This window comes from Camelus dromedarius, chromosome X (genome assembly GCF_036321535.1).
Source record: "Camelus dromedarius isolate mCamDro1 chromosome X, mCamDro1.pat, whole genome shotgun sequence".
Taxonomy (NCBI): Eukaryota; Metazoa; Chordata; class Mammalia; order Artiodactyla; family Camelidae; genus Camelus; species Camelus dromedarius.
In genome coordinates, this window is record NC_087472.1 from 113,893,524 (window position 1) to 113,908,464 (window position 14,941).

At 59.8% G+C, this 14,941-nt stretch overlaps 1 protein-coding gene across 1 annotated transcript; it reads right to left on the reverse strand.

Moving 5' to 3' along the window:
- Positions 1 to 498: 498 nt before the first annotated feature.
- On the reverse strand, positions 499 to 10,200 carry LOC105106345 (short stature homeobox protein). Its single transcript, XM_064482996.1, has 5 exons — positions 9,927 to 10,200; positions 6,332 to 6,540; positions 2,299 to 2,356; positions 2,111 to 2,199; positions 499 to 744 (listed from the first exon to the last, which is right to left on the reverse strand). The coding sequence occupies exons 1-5, from the start codon at positions 10,198 to 10,200 to the stop codon at positions 499 to 501; spliced, it is 876 nt and encodes a 291-aa protein (XP_064339066.1).
- Between the last annotated feature and the right edge of the window lie 4,741 nt (positions 10,201 to 14,941).

Consider the following 14,941-nt stretch of genomic DNA (forward strand, 5'->3'; position numbering starts at 1 on the left):
GCAGCTTCTTGGATGAAAGTAAGTCCATGGCAGTGAATAAAATTATTGGCAACCAAGCATTGGCATCTTCAGCGGAGACCAGCCCCAGATCTTTTGGTTTAATCGACTCTTAAGATCTCGGAAAGGCGCGTAGGAGGCCGCATGCACAGGGTGGGAACGCCGGCAGCAGAGGAGAACGCGGCGCCGCCGAGGGGCTCCACGTGGCCCCGGGTCCCAGAACGCACAGACCGCGGGGTGGTCCAGGGCGGAGCTGGGTGGTCTGAACGTCACCTGCTCTCTCTCCCCCACAGGCTCTGCGAGAGTCGGGCGGGGTCTTGCGGTCCCGGGACGCCCCCTTCCTAGGCCTGCCGGGGGCCCCCAGGCTGCGACGCGCGAGGAGTCCGCTGCGCCCTCGCTCAGGGGCGTCCGCGTTGCGGTCGGGGGTGCGGAGGGGTCGAGTGCAGGACGCAGCGCGGACGGGGCGGCGGGGCCGGGACGGGCGCGGGGCCGGGCGGCGGGTCAGAGCCCCAGGGCTTCGGCGTGCTTCCGCGCCTTCAGCCGCAGGTCGGCGATACTCGAGTTCTTGCTGTTACTCTTGGCGGCGGCGGCCACAACGGCGGCGGCCGAGGCCGACTCGGCCAGGGACGCGATGGGCAGCCCGAAGGGCGGTGGTGGGAACATCAGGTAGGGCGCGTGGGCCGCCAGGTGCGGGTGCAGGTGCGGGTGCGCGTGCGCCACGCCTTCCAGCTGCAGCTGCGCCTGGACCTGCGGGCAGACGAGGCGCAGTTAGGACGAGGCTTCGGTGGGGGGGCTTTCCCGCCCCGAGGACCCCGAGGGCGCCCCCTCTCCTGTGGAGCCGTCGCTTCTTCCCCGATCCGGGATCACCACCCACTGTCCTCTGGACACCTGATGTCGGACGGGATCCGTGGCCACTTTGGACAGAACTAGGGCTGAGGAAGCTGCAGTCCCCACACGCACATCCTTGCGAGCACCGGAGTGTCTACAGCAGGCACCCCCTCCTCACCAGGCCCCCAGCTGACTCTTGACCCTCGATCCCCGACTCAGGGCCCAGCCTTCAGCTGGGGCCTCCTCACACTCTCCCTCCCGGAGTCCCCGAATCTCCCAGGAGCACAGCCAGATCTGCGGGCTCCGGCCGCCTAATCTCGCTGGGGCCTAATGGCTGAGCCCACGTCGGGGCAGCTGCTCCTGTGGTGCTGAGGGGCGGCCCTGCCCAGCGGCCCTGGACTATCCCCCTGCCTATGGCGCCGGAAGTCTGCGAGCCCCAGCTCTATTTCCACGATGCCACACGGAGCTGACCCTCCAGGCCGGGCCAAACCCATGGGACCGCATGCCCTCAGGAAATGGGGTCCCGACAAACCCCGGCCTGGCTGTAGGAGCCGAAGCCCTGCGTGAGGAGGCCACGCCTCCGCTCTGCCCAGAGCACCCCTCCTCCAGCTTGCGCACCCCCGCCCGCCACCCTGGGGCCCCCAGCCCCGTCCTGCCACATGGGGGCCACAGGCCGGGTCCCTCCTCCTGCCTGGAGTCTCTCCACCCACTCAGCGAAGGTCCAGAGTGGAGGGAGGCCTTTGGGACAACTGGACCTTCTGGCCGCCCCCACGTCCGCTCAGGGCACCCTGCGCTCTGGACCCCCTAACTCTCCCTGGATTTGAGCCAGATGCCCCCCACTCTGAAATGCAGAGCAGAGCAAGGCCCACGTCCAGGAGGGGAGCAGACGCCCCCAGTCCATCCGGACAAGCTAGGGGCAGGGGGTGGGGATGCGGGTGGGGTGGGGTGCAGAAACTCCAGCCCTCAGACTCTCGAACAGCAGCAACCCCTCCCTCCCGCCAGGCTCCTGGGCGGCGAGCGGGTGGGTGGTTCCTGGGTGGGTGGGATTTTTCCCTCCGATTTTTGTAAAATTATGTTTGGGTTTATGTCCTAGCCCTCCCAAAGGTAACTCGTGGAGTTTTACAGCGTGATGTTAATACGTGCCAAAGGGTTTATAAATGCCCCCTTGTAAAAGCGGCCTCCTTTCTTCGGTGGGGGCGGGAGGAGGCGGGGGCGGGAGGAAGCGGGGGCAGGACGCCAGTGCGGCGGGGGAAGCGGTTCAGAAGGAAGGAAAAAAACGAGCTACCTGTTGGAAAGGCATCCTCAGGGCGCCCATGTTCACGTAGGGCGCTACCCTGCAGGCGTCCAGGTGGCTGGCGGTGCCCAGGATAACGCCTGCAAGGAAACAGGAGGTGTGAACCCGCCCGGTCCTCCCAGCCCCTCGCCGGCCTCCCCACGCGCCCCCACCTCCACGCCCGCCATCCCCGCACCCACCTTTATGCATCTGGTTTTCTTGCTTGCGACACTTGGCTCTCCGGTTCTGGAACCAGACCTGGGAACGGAGTGGACAGACGTGTACCCCTGTAAGCCACAGGGCCACCAGGAGGGAGGCCTTCCTTCTCAAAGCCAGAAAGTGTGCAAGGCACTTGGAGCATCGTGAGAGGCAACCTGGCCCCAAGGAGCCAGAAAACCCACAGAGCTGCCCCACCGCCTGCCTTTGTCCCCCCCACCCCCCCACCCCCACCCAGCCCCTTGTAGCCAGCTACCTGGAGCTGGGAATTGTCCAACTCACTTTTCAACCCTCCCTGTCCCTTAAATGAGACAGGAGCATCAGTAACCACATGTTTAAAGTGAGAAAGTGGGTGCTGGGGGGACGGAGAACGTTCCATCCTGTGTGGGCAGCCCCCCTCCAACCGGCCACGCTTTGGACAAACCTGACCTTCCACCCTGACCTTCCACCTTCCAACCTTAGTGCCCAAGGAAGGGGTGGGGGACACAGGTGGTTACCCACGTCCAAATCCCACGCTGTCCCCAATCAGACTTGGACCACACAGAGTCCAAAAACTTTCAAGTCCTCTGTGCCTCAGTTGGAAGCCTGGAGGGTCCCAGTTAACACTGCAGAGTCGTGAATGACCTTGGTCCCTGAGGACCTGGCTCACCCCCAGAGGGCAGGCTCCCCGCTACAGGCACTCGGCCTCCCCGCCTTGGGAGGCCTTATCAAGAGTTTGGGCAGGAAAGGGTGTTGGGACCCTTCCCAGTCCTGCTAGTTTCACAGGCCGGATGTCAAGATTCGGGTGCAAAGCCGCCCCAAATACACCCCACCACTCCCCACCCTCACCCTGCCTCCTCCCCCAAACAGCCCTGGTGCCAAACACCATGGCCCTTAGGCTGTCTCTGACCAAATCTGGGTTCACCTCCCTCTGTGTTCTTAGGCACTTAATTCTTCCTAAGTGGCTTTCCCCAAAACTTTCCCTCCACCCTCACTCACCCTCCTGCCATGATGGTGGTCACAGACCACGCAGAGTCATTAGCACAAAGAAAGCCTTCCCCTGGGCCACACTCCACTGCATCCAGGGAGCTCGGGGACCCCGCTCCAAGCCCAGGGCCTGGGGCGCTTGACTTTCACTCCCTGGGGATTGGGGCACTTCAGCCCCCGGGAAGGCTGGGAGCAGCAGGCAGTCAGGAAAGCTGAACTTTTCCTCCATTCCAGACTCTTAACAGGGCAGTTTTCTATCTAATCCCGCTTGTCAGAATTGGCTTTCCAGAACGTTCGAGAGCTCACCCTGCCAGGCTGCAGGGGGGCTGGAGAACTTGGACGCTGTTCCCCTGAAAAGTATTTCCAAAAACTGTGCCCCCTCCAAGTTGAGATTCAGCCCTCTGTCCTCCGTTTCCAAGCCTACACTCATACTCCTCTTCCCCTCTACACCCCCCACCCAGGACTCCGCCCACCCCCTTGGGGTGGGGGTCGGTCTGGACCCTTTGTGACATCCTGGGTGCCCCTCTCTCCTTGGGGTCCAGTATCCAACCTCAGGAGAGCACTGCCAGACAGGCAAGTTCTGCCTACTCCCCCACAAGGCATTTCTCAAAACAGAATCCGACTTAAATCTGGAAAGCAAGCTCTCTTTCCCTTCAGCGGGGGGGGGGGGGGGGGGGGGAATAAGATTATGGAGAATAAAAGTGATGAATTAGCTGCTTCGTTCAGCGATAATAAATCAGTCTTGGGGTGATTCACGATCAATTCCAATTAGTCCTGAATATGCTAAGTAAAGCACAGTACACTGGTTTAGACAGTTATTTCTTCATTAAGGACCAGTCACTGATTTCTTTCACAAATGCTGTAATCTGATTTCCTTTTGATTTCCATTACAGACAGTGAATAATGACATTTAATTTAGCGCTGCGCCATAAACCCACAGATATTTGTTGTAATTAAATTACCGCCCGCTCCTCACCGTGGTCTCATAACTTTCGATTATAACCCTGACAGCTGGGTGATATGAGCTTCCCGCACAACACTAAAAATAAAAGGTTAATAAGGACCAGCTTCCAAAAGATCTTCAATTTATTTACAGCAAATTTCCACACTAAATTGAAACTCTAGCCTTTAACAACACAGGACAGGCTGTACCGAAAAGGATTACCAAACAGTTCAGAGACAGGATTAAAATATAGTGCATTTTGCTCTGTGTGTGTGTGTGTCTCTCTCTCTTTTTCTTTCTTTCTTTCTTTCTTTCTTTCTTTCTTTCTTTCTTTCTTTCTTTCTTTCTTTCTTTCTTTCTTTCTTTCTTTCTTTCTTTCTTTCTTTCTTTCTTTCTTTCTTTCTTTCTTTCTTTCTTTCTTTCTTTCCTCCCCCAGCCCCCATGGCTTCTACACAACGGGGTAGATGTTTTAACTAATTGGTTTTTACGAGCACTTTCTGCCTTCTTTTTACGATGCAATTCTTTTCCCCGTGGCCAATAAGAAATGATTTCTTTTCTTCTAGTCCCTTGTTTATTTTTATTATTATTTACAGTTGTTACATTGTAATTCACCTCTGGATCGATAAGCACTCCCTTTCCACTGCCCCCCGACCCCCCCCCCCTTTCATTTTAGGGCTTTTCTCAAGGTCTGTCGCCACCCAAGAAGCAATTTTCTGCCAACTCGGTCTGGCCTGCTAAGGTGCTGTTCAGTAATAGACTACTGAAAGAAATAGTGTGGAATTAAATTACAAGTAATTTATTTTTATAGAAACAGTACATCACGGCCTGGGAGATATTGCAGATCCCAGGCAGAAAGACTGTGAGATGACATAAAAGTTGATGTCCCCTTCAGCAAAAGTTTAATCTTTTCATTAATTTAAATGGTCCAGCCCCATCCATCTTTCCAGGGAAATGTGGCCAGACTCCCCCCCTCCCTCCCCACCACTACCAACGCCCCAACAGACTCCCCTGGGGAGGGGGTCCCCAGAGCTCCCCCACCTGTGGTCCCACCCCTGCGGGAAGGTTCTGGGAACGGCTTGTGGCTGCAGACAATTTTGCAAAGGATTGGGACGGTTGCATTTCATCTTAAGAAACCCTCTTTTAACTGCGTTCAGACGCAAGGATAGAAGGGGCAAGTGTGCAGAAACCTTCCCCCCCACCAGTTAAAGATTTTATAAAACCCTTTTTGCTTTTTCGTTTTAGCAGTACCATCGGGACGAAGGTGTGTTTAAATACGCTGACCCTACACCAGTAAGAAACCCGTTCTTTCAAAGCCTTCGCTTTTCATGGCCCCTCCCCCGTTGGCATATTAATTCCATTTATTTAAATAACCAGTCCCCAGAGCCCAGGGACCCCCGACCCCTTTTCCTTCTCTCCTGGCCCTGCTGTCCTGCCCGGAACCGTCAAAATCGACGAGTAGGCCCAGCAGAACGTCCAGGCCCCACCTCCCAGGAGGGGTCCGCGGTACCCGGAGGACGCGATTTGGAAGCGAATCTTTGCTACCCTTCCCCACAAATAAATCCATCCATTTAACTTAACGTTTGCAACGTCCGACTACAGATACGCAGGAGCGTCCCCGCCGCGCACGTGCGGCGCACACCCAGGGCCCCCGCAGACGGCGGCTCGCCAGATGGGGCATCAAGAAATCATGCGCCCGCGACCCCCACCCCCCCGCCTGCGTCCCAGCTAATCCGGCCCCGCGCGGGCATGAGTCGCTCATCGAGACGCCCAGAGTGCGGGCGAGACTTCCCCCGCCTCTCGCCCCTCGCCTCCTCTCCGCACCTCTCTGCTCCCGGGAGCGGAGGGAGGGGGACTGGGAGCGACGGGGGTTAGACTCCAGCGGGGCCGGGGGCGGAGGATCGAAGCCGTAGGAAGGAGAGAACCAACTTCCTGACGAGCCAGAGATGGAGGGCGGGCCTGCCAGGCGGGGTGTGGGCCCCCGACGCGCGAGGACCCGCGGCGCCCCAGGAAGGCCTGGCTCCCGCGGCCTGCAGTGTCCCCGCGCTCCGGGAAGGGCCGGGCGGCCGGGCCGAGGGTAGCCGGCGCGCCGGCCGGGCCCGCGGCCTCACCTGCACGCGCGCCTCGGAGAGCCCCAGGCGCTGGCTGAGCTCCTCGCGCATGAAGGCGTCCGGGTAGTGCGTCTCGTCGAAGAGCCGCTCCAGCTCGTTGAGCTGCTCCAGCGTGAAGTTGGTGCGGCTGCGCCGCTGCTTCAGCTTGGTCTGCCCGTCCTCGTCCTCCGACTTGACGTCCTCCCGCTTCTCCTTGCAGTCGTAAATACCTGCAGGCGGGCCGAGGACACAGCGCTGAGGCCCGGGGTGGCCCGCCCCGCGCGCGCCCCGAGCCCCTCCGCCGGCCCCCACCTTCCCGGCCCGGGGTCCCCGCGCGCACAAGGAGGAGGGCCCCGGGGGGACGCTCGGCGCGGCCGGCCAAGGCCCGCGCGCGCTGGCGGCGGAGGGGCCCGGGGGGCACTGGCGCCCTGACGCAAAGCTGCGCCAAGTCAATAGCGCAAACTCGAGGGAAGACGCGCTCCTTTGTAATAAGTCGGGCCTTGGCGGCCTGGTGTTTCTTGGCCTAATCTCCGAATAGTTTCCTCAATTATCCACTTCGCCTCTGTTGACATATTGACATAGCGTAACCTTCTCGCTCTCTTTTCCGAAGGGGAGTAGGGTGTTAAATATTAAGTCAAAGAAGCTTAAGCAGAATCGTTCGTGTGGGGTCCCTGGTGGGGCGCCTGGGAAGGGCTCAGGGACAGCCCAGGCCAGGCTGGGGTCCAGGCCCGGGGAAGCCGCGGCCCCCGTCTGCAGCGCAGCAGCGCAGCAGGACGGGGACCGCGCCAGCCGGGCCGGAGCCTCCCTCTGGACGCCGAGGAGCTGGGCCCGCGGCCCGGGCGCTGGTCTTTTTCTGACCAGGAAAGCAAAGACATATCTTGCGGGGCACCCAGGAGCACAGTCCCCTGGCTTCCTGGTTTCCCATGGCGGCCCAGCTGTCTCTTGGACATATATTCTCACACCCCACCAGGACTCCAAGGGTGGCACTTTCTTATGTCCAAAAATTATGAGCTGCTGTGTTTGTTGTGGGCGGGGGCAGGCCATCAGGCAGTAAGGTCAGGATTTAGGAGATTCTAACCGAAAAACTTGTCCTCCCTATCTCTAGGAAATGCCTCCCCTCACCCAGATCAGGGGCTTAAAATAAAGGGTGGCCCCTGCTGCACAGCGGGTCGGAGCTGCGTCTCGGCAGCCTTTGGGTTTCCTTGTGCTTTTCCTGCCCGTCGTAGGGCCTGCTGGCCACAAGCAAATAGCACCTCCATGCCCTCGTTAGATGTCCCCTAAGTGTCAAGGAGAAGAGACTGGCCTTCAGGGGGCTCTGTCCGAGGAGGCTGGGGTCCCACCAGTTCTGAAAGCACTGTGGAACCCCCTTAGTAGTAACCCCAGACTTGCAAAGGAGGAAGACCCAATTCCTCTGTGGAGCGAGGGGAAAACCAGGGCCCCCAGCCCCCGACTCACATACCCGGTGGGGTCCCTGAGTTGGACACCAGAATCCAAGCCGTCAGTCTGCCTGCAAGTGTCTCCTCAAGGCTTCTGCGCACTGGGCACTCAATCCCAACTGGGATTTTAAAATCCCCTCTGACCTCTTGATAGGAAGGCATTTCCAGGAACACCCTATTTTACCTTAACAGTAAATCCTTTCCCAGAGGCAGCCCCAAGTCTGCTTCCTCCTTCAGGTCTCTTAAGTCAAACCCAGGGACTGGTCCCAGATGAGAAGCTGGCCTTTCAAGCCCTTCAGAACCCAGGGCATGCTTCACAAAGTCCACAGGCTCCCGTGCGTGCCCGGCTCAGCAGGCCTGAGACCTCTCTGTTTCTCTGGAGCCCAAGGATCTCTCATATCTCATTGTGCTCCCATCCTGCAAATCCAGCCCGGGGCTGAGTCCTCCCCTCCCCGGGGTCTGCACAGACAGGCCAGGGAGAAGGTTCAGCTCAGAGGGCAGGGTGAGGGGGCATTCCTGCCTGGGCTTCTAATCTTGCCTTATTTTCCTGTTTTGAAAAGTCCTCCATTGCACTCTGCTCTGCTTCCAAGGGTTTTTTTCCAGGGTTCCACTGCTTCAGCTGTCCGGGGTGAGAGGAGGCATGCAGACAAGTGGGCTTAGCCTCTAAGGAGGATGGCAGAACCCAACAGGAACCCTGGGAGGTCAGCTGCCTGGTGCCGCGAATTAAATGTAGGCCATGACGAGTGCCCAGCCGACGGACAGCTGTGTGTCCATCAGATCAAACCCTCTGTAAGCACTCCGTAGCCAGGTGTGTGAGGTCTCGCCAGGGGATGAGCCCCGAGGTACGTCCGGCAGGCCAGGCCCAGGCTGCCTGGACTGTCAGCGGTCAGAGCCTTACTCCTAAGCCTCTGTGCCAGCTTTCTGCTCCTGCAAAGTCGAGGTCCCAGAAAGATGTCTGGGTCATCCTCCTGGCCTCAAAGCCAGCGCACCAGGACTCTGCCACCAAGCAGTAAGGGTCACCGGAGCATAGGCTCCCTGGAAGAGAACCACTTCCCCGTCGCGACCCCTCGCAGCACAGACAGGGAGGGAAACAGGACCCAGGGGCCAGGTGCCAAGCTTCCTCATTCCCACTCTTTGTAATGAGAAATAGACCTTCCTACACTTTCAAACGGTGCCCCCTACGTTATTCCTCTGGTTTATAGCTGCTGGACACCCTGTTTGCACAGATTCCCCAGGTTGGGACCACTCCTGCCCAGCTGTGAGAACCCTTGTAAACCTTGTCAGTCTTCCCAGATGCAACAGCAGCATGGACCGCCCTGGAGATCTCGGGAGGAACAGTGAGGAGGAGGCCCTGGATGCAGTGGGCCTGCAGCGGGGCGGGCGGTGCTCTGACAGCCTTGGGTAGGACGGCCAAGGGCGCGTGGCCACGGGCTTCCCTGGGCCCTTCGGCCCCGTGCAGACTCTTACCACCTGCGGGCCCGGGACTGGTTTTAATTTATAGGCCCGCGGCAGCCAAGATCAAATCCCAAGGTTCCAGGGGAAAGTTTCCAGAAGAGGAAACAGTGCGGAGAGAGGTTCAGGCGGCGGAAGAGGCGACCGCGCGAGTTGCCTCCGGGACCGCCGGCCAGCGCCATCCTCCGCTGCCGGTTTCTAGCTCGGGAAGCCGGCAGGCGCTGGACGCCGGGAGAGGTGTGTACGGATCTCTCCGCGGCCGTGGGAACGGATGCAAGGAAGACCGACAGGCAGACAGGCACGCGCCCAGCAGCCCTGCGGCCTCGGTTTACAAGCACATCCACCCAGATTCACCCCAACCCAGGAAAGTTCCCGCTGCGGCGCCCAGTGCCAACGCCCCGGAGCGAAAGCGATCGGCGGGCGGAGCGCGGCCTCAGCCTCCTCTCATCCTCGGCTCCCATGCCTCCCTCCCTCCCTGTCTCCTCGCTTCTCCTGCCGAATCCTAACCCCCTGTTTGGTTTCCTTCTTACGAGAAGACTGGCGATGGATTGCCGGGGCTCCTCCGTCCGAGCCGTGGCTGTGAATTCAGGGTTTGGGATCGACTTGAGAGCGATCCGCGGCGCCCGGGGCCTCCTCGCGCGCGCGGAAGGAAGGGCAGGCGGACAGGCTCCGAGGCGAGGAAACGCCGTCCCCGGGAGGGGCCCGGAGCCGGGGCCCGGCGAGCTTACCTTCCGCAGCCCTCCCCGCACCGAACTCTTTCAGTTTGTCCTTGTCGTTGTCCTCGTGGCCCTTAAATAGATGTACCGGACAGTGGCCGCTGCTTTCCGTTATCTCCGGGAGGTTGGATTCCGAGCTCCCCAGCTCCCGGGAGCGCGCCAGTCCGCTCTCCAAAACTTCCCTGTACGTGATTGAATCCTTCTTGCCGCCACCGCCGCCGCTGCCGCTGGTCTCCTTGCTTTTCTGGTCAAAAGATTTGGATACAAAAGCCGTGAGCTCTTCCATGGCTGCCCGGGGCCGCGGGGGTCCGCGGGGCTCGGCGGGGCTGGCTGGGAGCCGGGCTGTGGTCCGCACGCCTCCCGCGCGGAGAGGACGGTCCGTGTGAGGGTAGGTCCCTCCAGCTGTTATTTATGCCTTTCAATTTGAGATCTCACTATTTATACACGGCTACCTCCGCCCAACCCCCAGCCTGCCCTGTCTGCTGCAATTACAGCTCCCGGCTCGGCGGCGGGCGCACGCAGAGACGCTATCTCTCCCCCACCTCCAGTCCGGCAATTGGCTTTCTTTTCATTTCATCACTGTTTGGCGTCTGTGCACCTTGGTGTGGAGAGGTACAGATCAAGTTTTTGAAGGGAGAGAGAGAGCGCGCGCGCGCGCGAGCGGGCGCAGGCGCCAGCGCCCCAAACAGGTACCCGCATTCTCTCAATGGCTGGCGGAAACGAAACTCAAGGAGGAGTTTAGGGATTGTGAGGACGTCCTTGCCGGCCCGCAGAGCCGGGAGGAGCGCAGCCTCGCCCCCCGAATGACTGTTATCCCGCCAGGATGTGTCCGGGCGTGGCCGTGCGCAGACTCCACGGAAGAGACCCGGGCGGCGGTGGCGCGCCATCACAGACGGGAATTGACTCCGAGCTGGAGATGCGGTGGGCTTGCGGGGCTGGACCCGCCGGCGCGGCCCCGCAGGAGCGAGCGGGTGGAGCGGCTGCGCGCGGCGAGACTGGGGAACACCTCGAGGAACCCCCAAAGTGAGAGAAAGAGGCCCAGGTCTCTCCGAAAGTGGGCACCCGAGCCTCGGCGGCGGCGGCGGTGCAAAACGGCTCGCAGACCACGGAGGGGCCGGCGCCGCCGAGGCCGGGGACACGGACGCTGCGGGCCACGAGCGCACGGAGCGCGGTGGTCCAGACGCGAAGAAGCCGGCGGGTCCCTGGGAGAACTGGTTTGTATACCGCGGTCCTCGGGGCACGCGTCAGATCTCTTTCGACCGGACCGACGCAGCCGTCTTTAGAGCCGTGCTGTCAGCCTGGTGTCTGAGAGGTTTATTGGGGGAAAATAGATGTATTTTTGGCTATACCACGGTTCCCCTGACCAGATCTTGCCTCAGAACTTTTCGCTGTGCTTAGAAGGAGCCACTTTTCCTCAAATGCGATGAAAAATTCATTTTGCAATCCCAGCAGTCAAACATAACCTCTGCAAAACTTCGTCTGCAAATAAAGTAACTTTTCTGCCCCCCCCCTTTTTCTGTAATCTCCCCTCGTCTCCCCCTCCCCCCCCCCCCGAGTTGGGACGAGGATTTTGGCGAGGGGTGCGGGGGTGGATGGGGGTCTTGTGAGGTTTGGAGGCGTTTGTTTTGCGTGTTCTGAAGTCAGTTCTTCCTCCGAAGCGCCGGTTCATCAGACCCCAGAATCCGGGCCACCCTCGGCGGTTGCCAGCGTTCTGCCCAGCGTCCGGAGCCGGACAGTTGTTTCCTCCAGCTGGAAAGGAAGTAAACGATTTCTCCGGAATCTGCGGGGCCCTGGCCGGGTCCACACAGGGGTACCGCGATCCAGGGGGAGGGGGTGTCAAGCCAGAGAAGCGGGGTGAGGAGGGGGGGACCAGAATGGAAACAGAACAGTTCTTCCTTGCTCCTTCCTTCTTGCCTTTCTTCCTGCCTTCCTTCCTTCCCCCCTCAAGTCCTTCCTTCCCTCGCTCCCCAGATCTCTCTCCTCTTTTCCTCTCGCCTCCTGCCCGGCCCCCATCCATCCTCCGGGAGCTCTGGGCCGGCACTTCTCCGCGCGCGTCCCCGGCTGCTCTGCCCCGCGTACGGCGGACAGACCTGGGGGATTTGGCGGCCGCAGCCTCCCCGGGACTTCAAAAGCGAAAGGCCAAGAAGCCCTCGCAACTTGACAAACAGGTCTTTGTCACCGCGGTCCTCTAATCAAAGCGGAGGCGCGCAGATATCACACAGAATTACAAATAGCCCCTCATGCATTATGCATGCAGCCGCCTCGCGGGTCGGCGGGGGAAACGCCGAAGGCCGAGCCCGGAGCGGGGGAGGGCAGGGCGCGCGGGGCGCCCCGGGACCTCAGGGTCCTTGGCTTTTGGGGCGGAGCCTCCACCGCTGCCCCCCGTCACTCACTCCACGGGGCGCATCTTCCACCTCTACCCAGTTGGGGACCCCCGCCCACCAGTGAACTCTCTCTGCAAGAAACGGCAGAGTGACAGGAGAGGAGGGAGGAGGGAGACAGAGAGAGCGCGCGCGCATTAGTGAGCAGGTCTCGGGGGACTAGGGGGCTCTGGGCTGGAGTAACTTTCCGGTATCCTCAAAGGCAGAGTAACTTTTCCTCTCCTGACCTTCTCCCATCTCCCCACTCCTCCAGCCTCAGGTGAGGAGGCCAAGTCCCCAGGGACTTAGTGGTGAACCCCCAACATGCAGCCTGTCCAGTCCCTAACCCTTACCCCTGCAGTCTCAGGGGCTTGGCCTTCCATGGGGGTCACATAGACCCTGGGCCTAAGGTGGCCTGACGGTCCTTTGCAGGGAACAGGGGTGAGAAACCCCAGGTCCCCAAGCAGGGCTGCCCCCCCACCGCAACCTTGGACCCTGGACTCCCCTCCCCTAGAAGGAACACTTCTGGGATCGGGGCCTGGCAGGCATGCTCGGGATCTCCTCTACGGGCACCAGCTGGGGTCTCTGGATGGTCAAGACCCTGAAGCCTGAAAAAGAATTAAACCCTTCCCTGGCAGCCCCCACCTTGATCCCCAGTATAGACGGAAGTTTTCAAAAGAACCTGCCCTGGAATTGCGTCCCCCCATAACCTCCCAGCGCCTCCCCTCATTCCCAAGGCTGCGATTTTTTTAAGCGTTGCTGGCTACGGAAGTGAGTCTCCTTTTCACAAAATCACACTTTTTCTTGATGAGCAAAGAGGCGGCCTCCCTCTCTAACTTTTGGGGACCACAGAGCAGGAGGTCCCCTGAACACCCCTTCTCCCTGGCCAGGGGTGCGCAAGGGTCCTTAGCTTTCTCTCCCTTAAACCCAGAGGCGGCAGCAGCAGCGTGTTTCATATTTTAGCCTGGGCAAGGACTTTTGCTACCACATATTTTTGCTAATTCAAGACGGTGCCCGAGGCCGCAGGGTGGGTGCAGTTTATGAAATGTTACATTTACATTTCCGCTGGGGCCACGGCTGGCAGGAGGGGAGGGGAGGGCTGGGCCCAGACCCACCCAGGCATAAGGGGCTCTTGTTTTGAGTTTCTGTAGCCGCTTCCATCAGAGACAAGGGGGCCCAAGAAGCGGGGAGGGGGCAACAGCATTTTAAAATCTCAATTTGTCTTGGGAGAAGGTAGGTTCTCCCATGTCTCAAACGCGCATTGCCAACTCTGAATGAGGTAGCAGACTTCGGAGAAGTTTGTGAATAGAAACGAAAGCATAGCTCCTTCCAAAAAAAAAAAAAAAAGAAGAAGAAGAAGAAGAAACAAAAAAAAGAAGTCGTGGGGTGGGGGGTGGGGAGGAAAAGAGGGGATCTGGTTTCTGGAAGAAAACGGAAGCTCCAACGTGGATTTCACCAAAAGCTCTGCACACACCCTGGAGCTCACTGGCCTGGGGCGCTGACCCGCGCTCCGGCACCCCTGCGCGCCCGCCTCGCGCGCACCCCACTGCCCAGAAACCCGGGTGGACGCGAGCTGCCCGAGTCCCAGGTGCCGGACGCGCTCCATCCTGTCTATGGTCTACCTGGGAAGACCCCTGGGACAAAGTGCAATTCAACAAAATGGAAATGCCAGGACACTGTGTGCTGGGGACAGAGGAAGGGTCTCTGGGAAGGGGAAGGAGGCCGGAGGGCCCTCCTAACACCGCTGATGGTCTCTGAAGCCTGGAGGCAGCGTGGTGTCTGTTGGCCCAAGCGTGGATGCTCCAGGCTCCCGGTTACGGGGTTGGGGGAAGTGAGAACCCCACTCAAAGAACGGGGCACAGCCCACCTGCTGGAGGTCAACCCCAGGAGGCCTGCCCCACCCCAGGGCGGAGACGGGGACTCTCTTTGCCCCCATGGTTCTCACCTGGGTCCTCTCATTCCAAATCAGGGTTCGCTGAATTCCACCAACCTCCACCCTCACCCCCCTACCCCGGGCCAAGGCCAGCCTGACCGCATCCTGAGCTGGACCTGCTGCACCCCCTCACTCACCCCGAGTTTACCCCAACTGCAGCCCTTCTGTCCAGCCCTGCAGGCTCCCAGCTTCCTCTCCAATTTCAGGCTGAGCTAGAAAGCTCAGACATGCCAGTCCCCAGAGGCAGAACTGGCTAGAACGGCCTCCCCTGGTGCGTCCTGCGGCCTGGAACCCTCAGAGCAGGAGGGACGAGGTGCTGGGTGGTGGTGATGGGTTTTCCACCCTTCCTTGTCCTTTCCCCACCTGCAGAAGAGAAAGGGACCAGAATATTTCTTGTGTCCAGTGCAGGACCTCCATCTGGAAGGCACACCAGTTAAAATTCCATGTCCAGGCACTGCAGTTCGGCCTGGAGCCTCCAGGAAACCCAGTAACAGAGGCTGTGGACCGAGCTGGCCCCCCAAAAGCACAGTTCCTGGTCCCAAGCACCATAGTGGGGGACAGACCCCAGGGGCAGCCTTCAGATGGCACAAGGAAATAGACACTGGAATTTTTTGATTTTATAAAATAGCCTGACTTTCTGTATGTGAACTGGGTACATTTTAATGGACTGGAGCTGCTGCTAACCGGCTCTCCTTCCTCGTATTTATGAGGCCAAGGGACAGGAGGTCATGAAT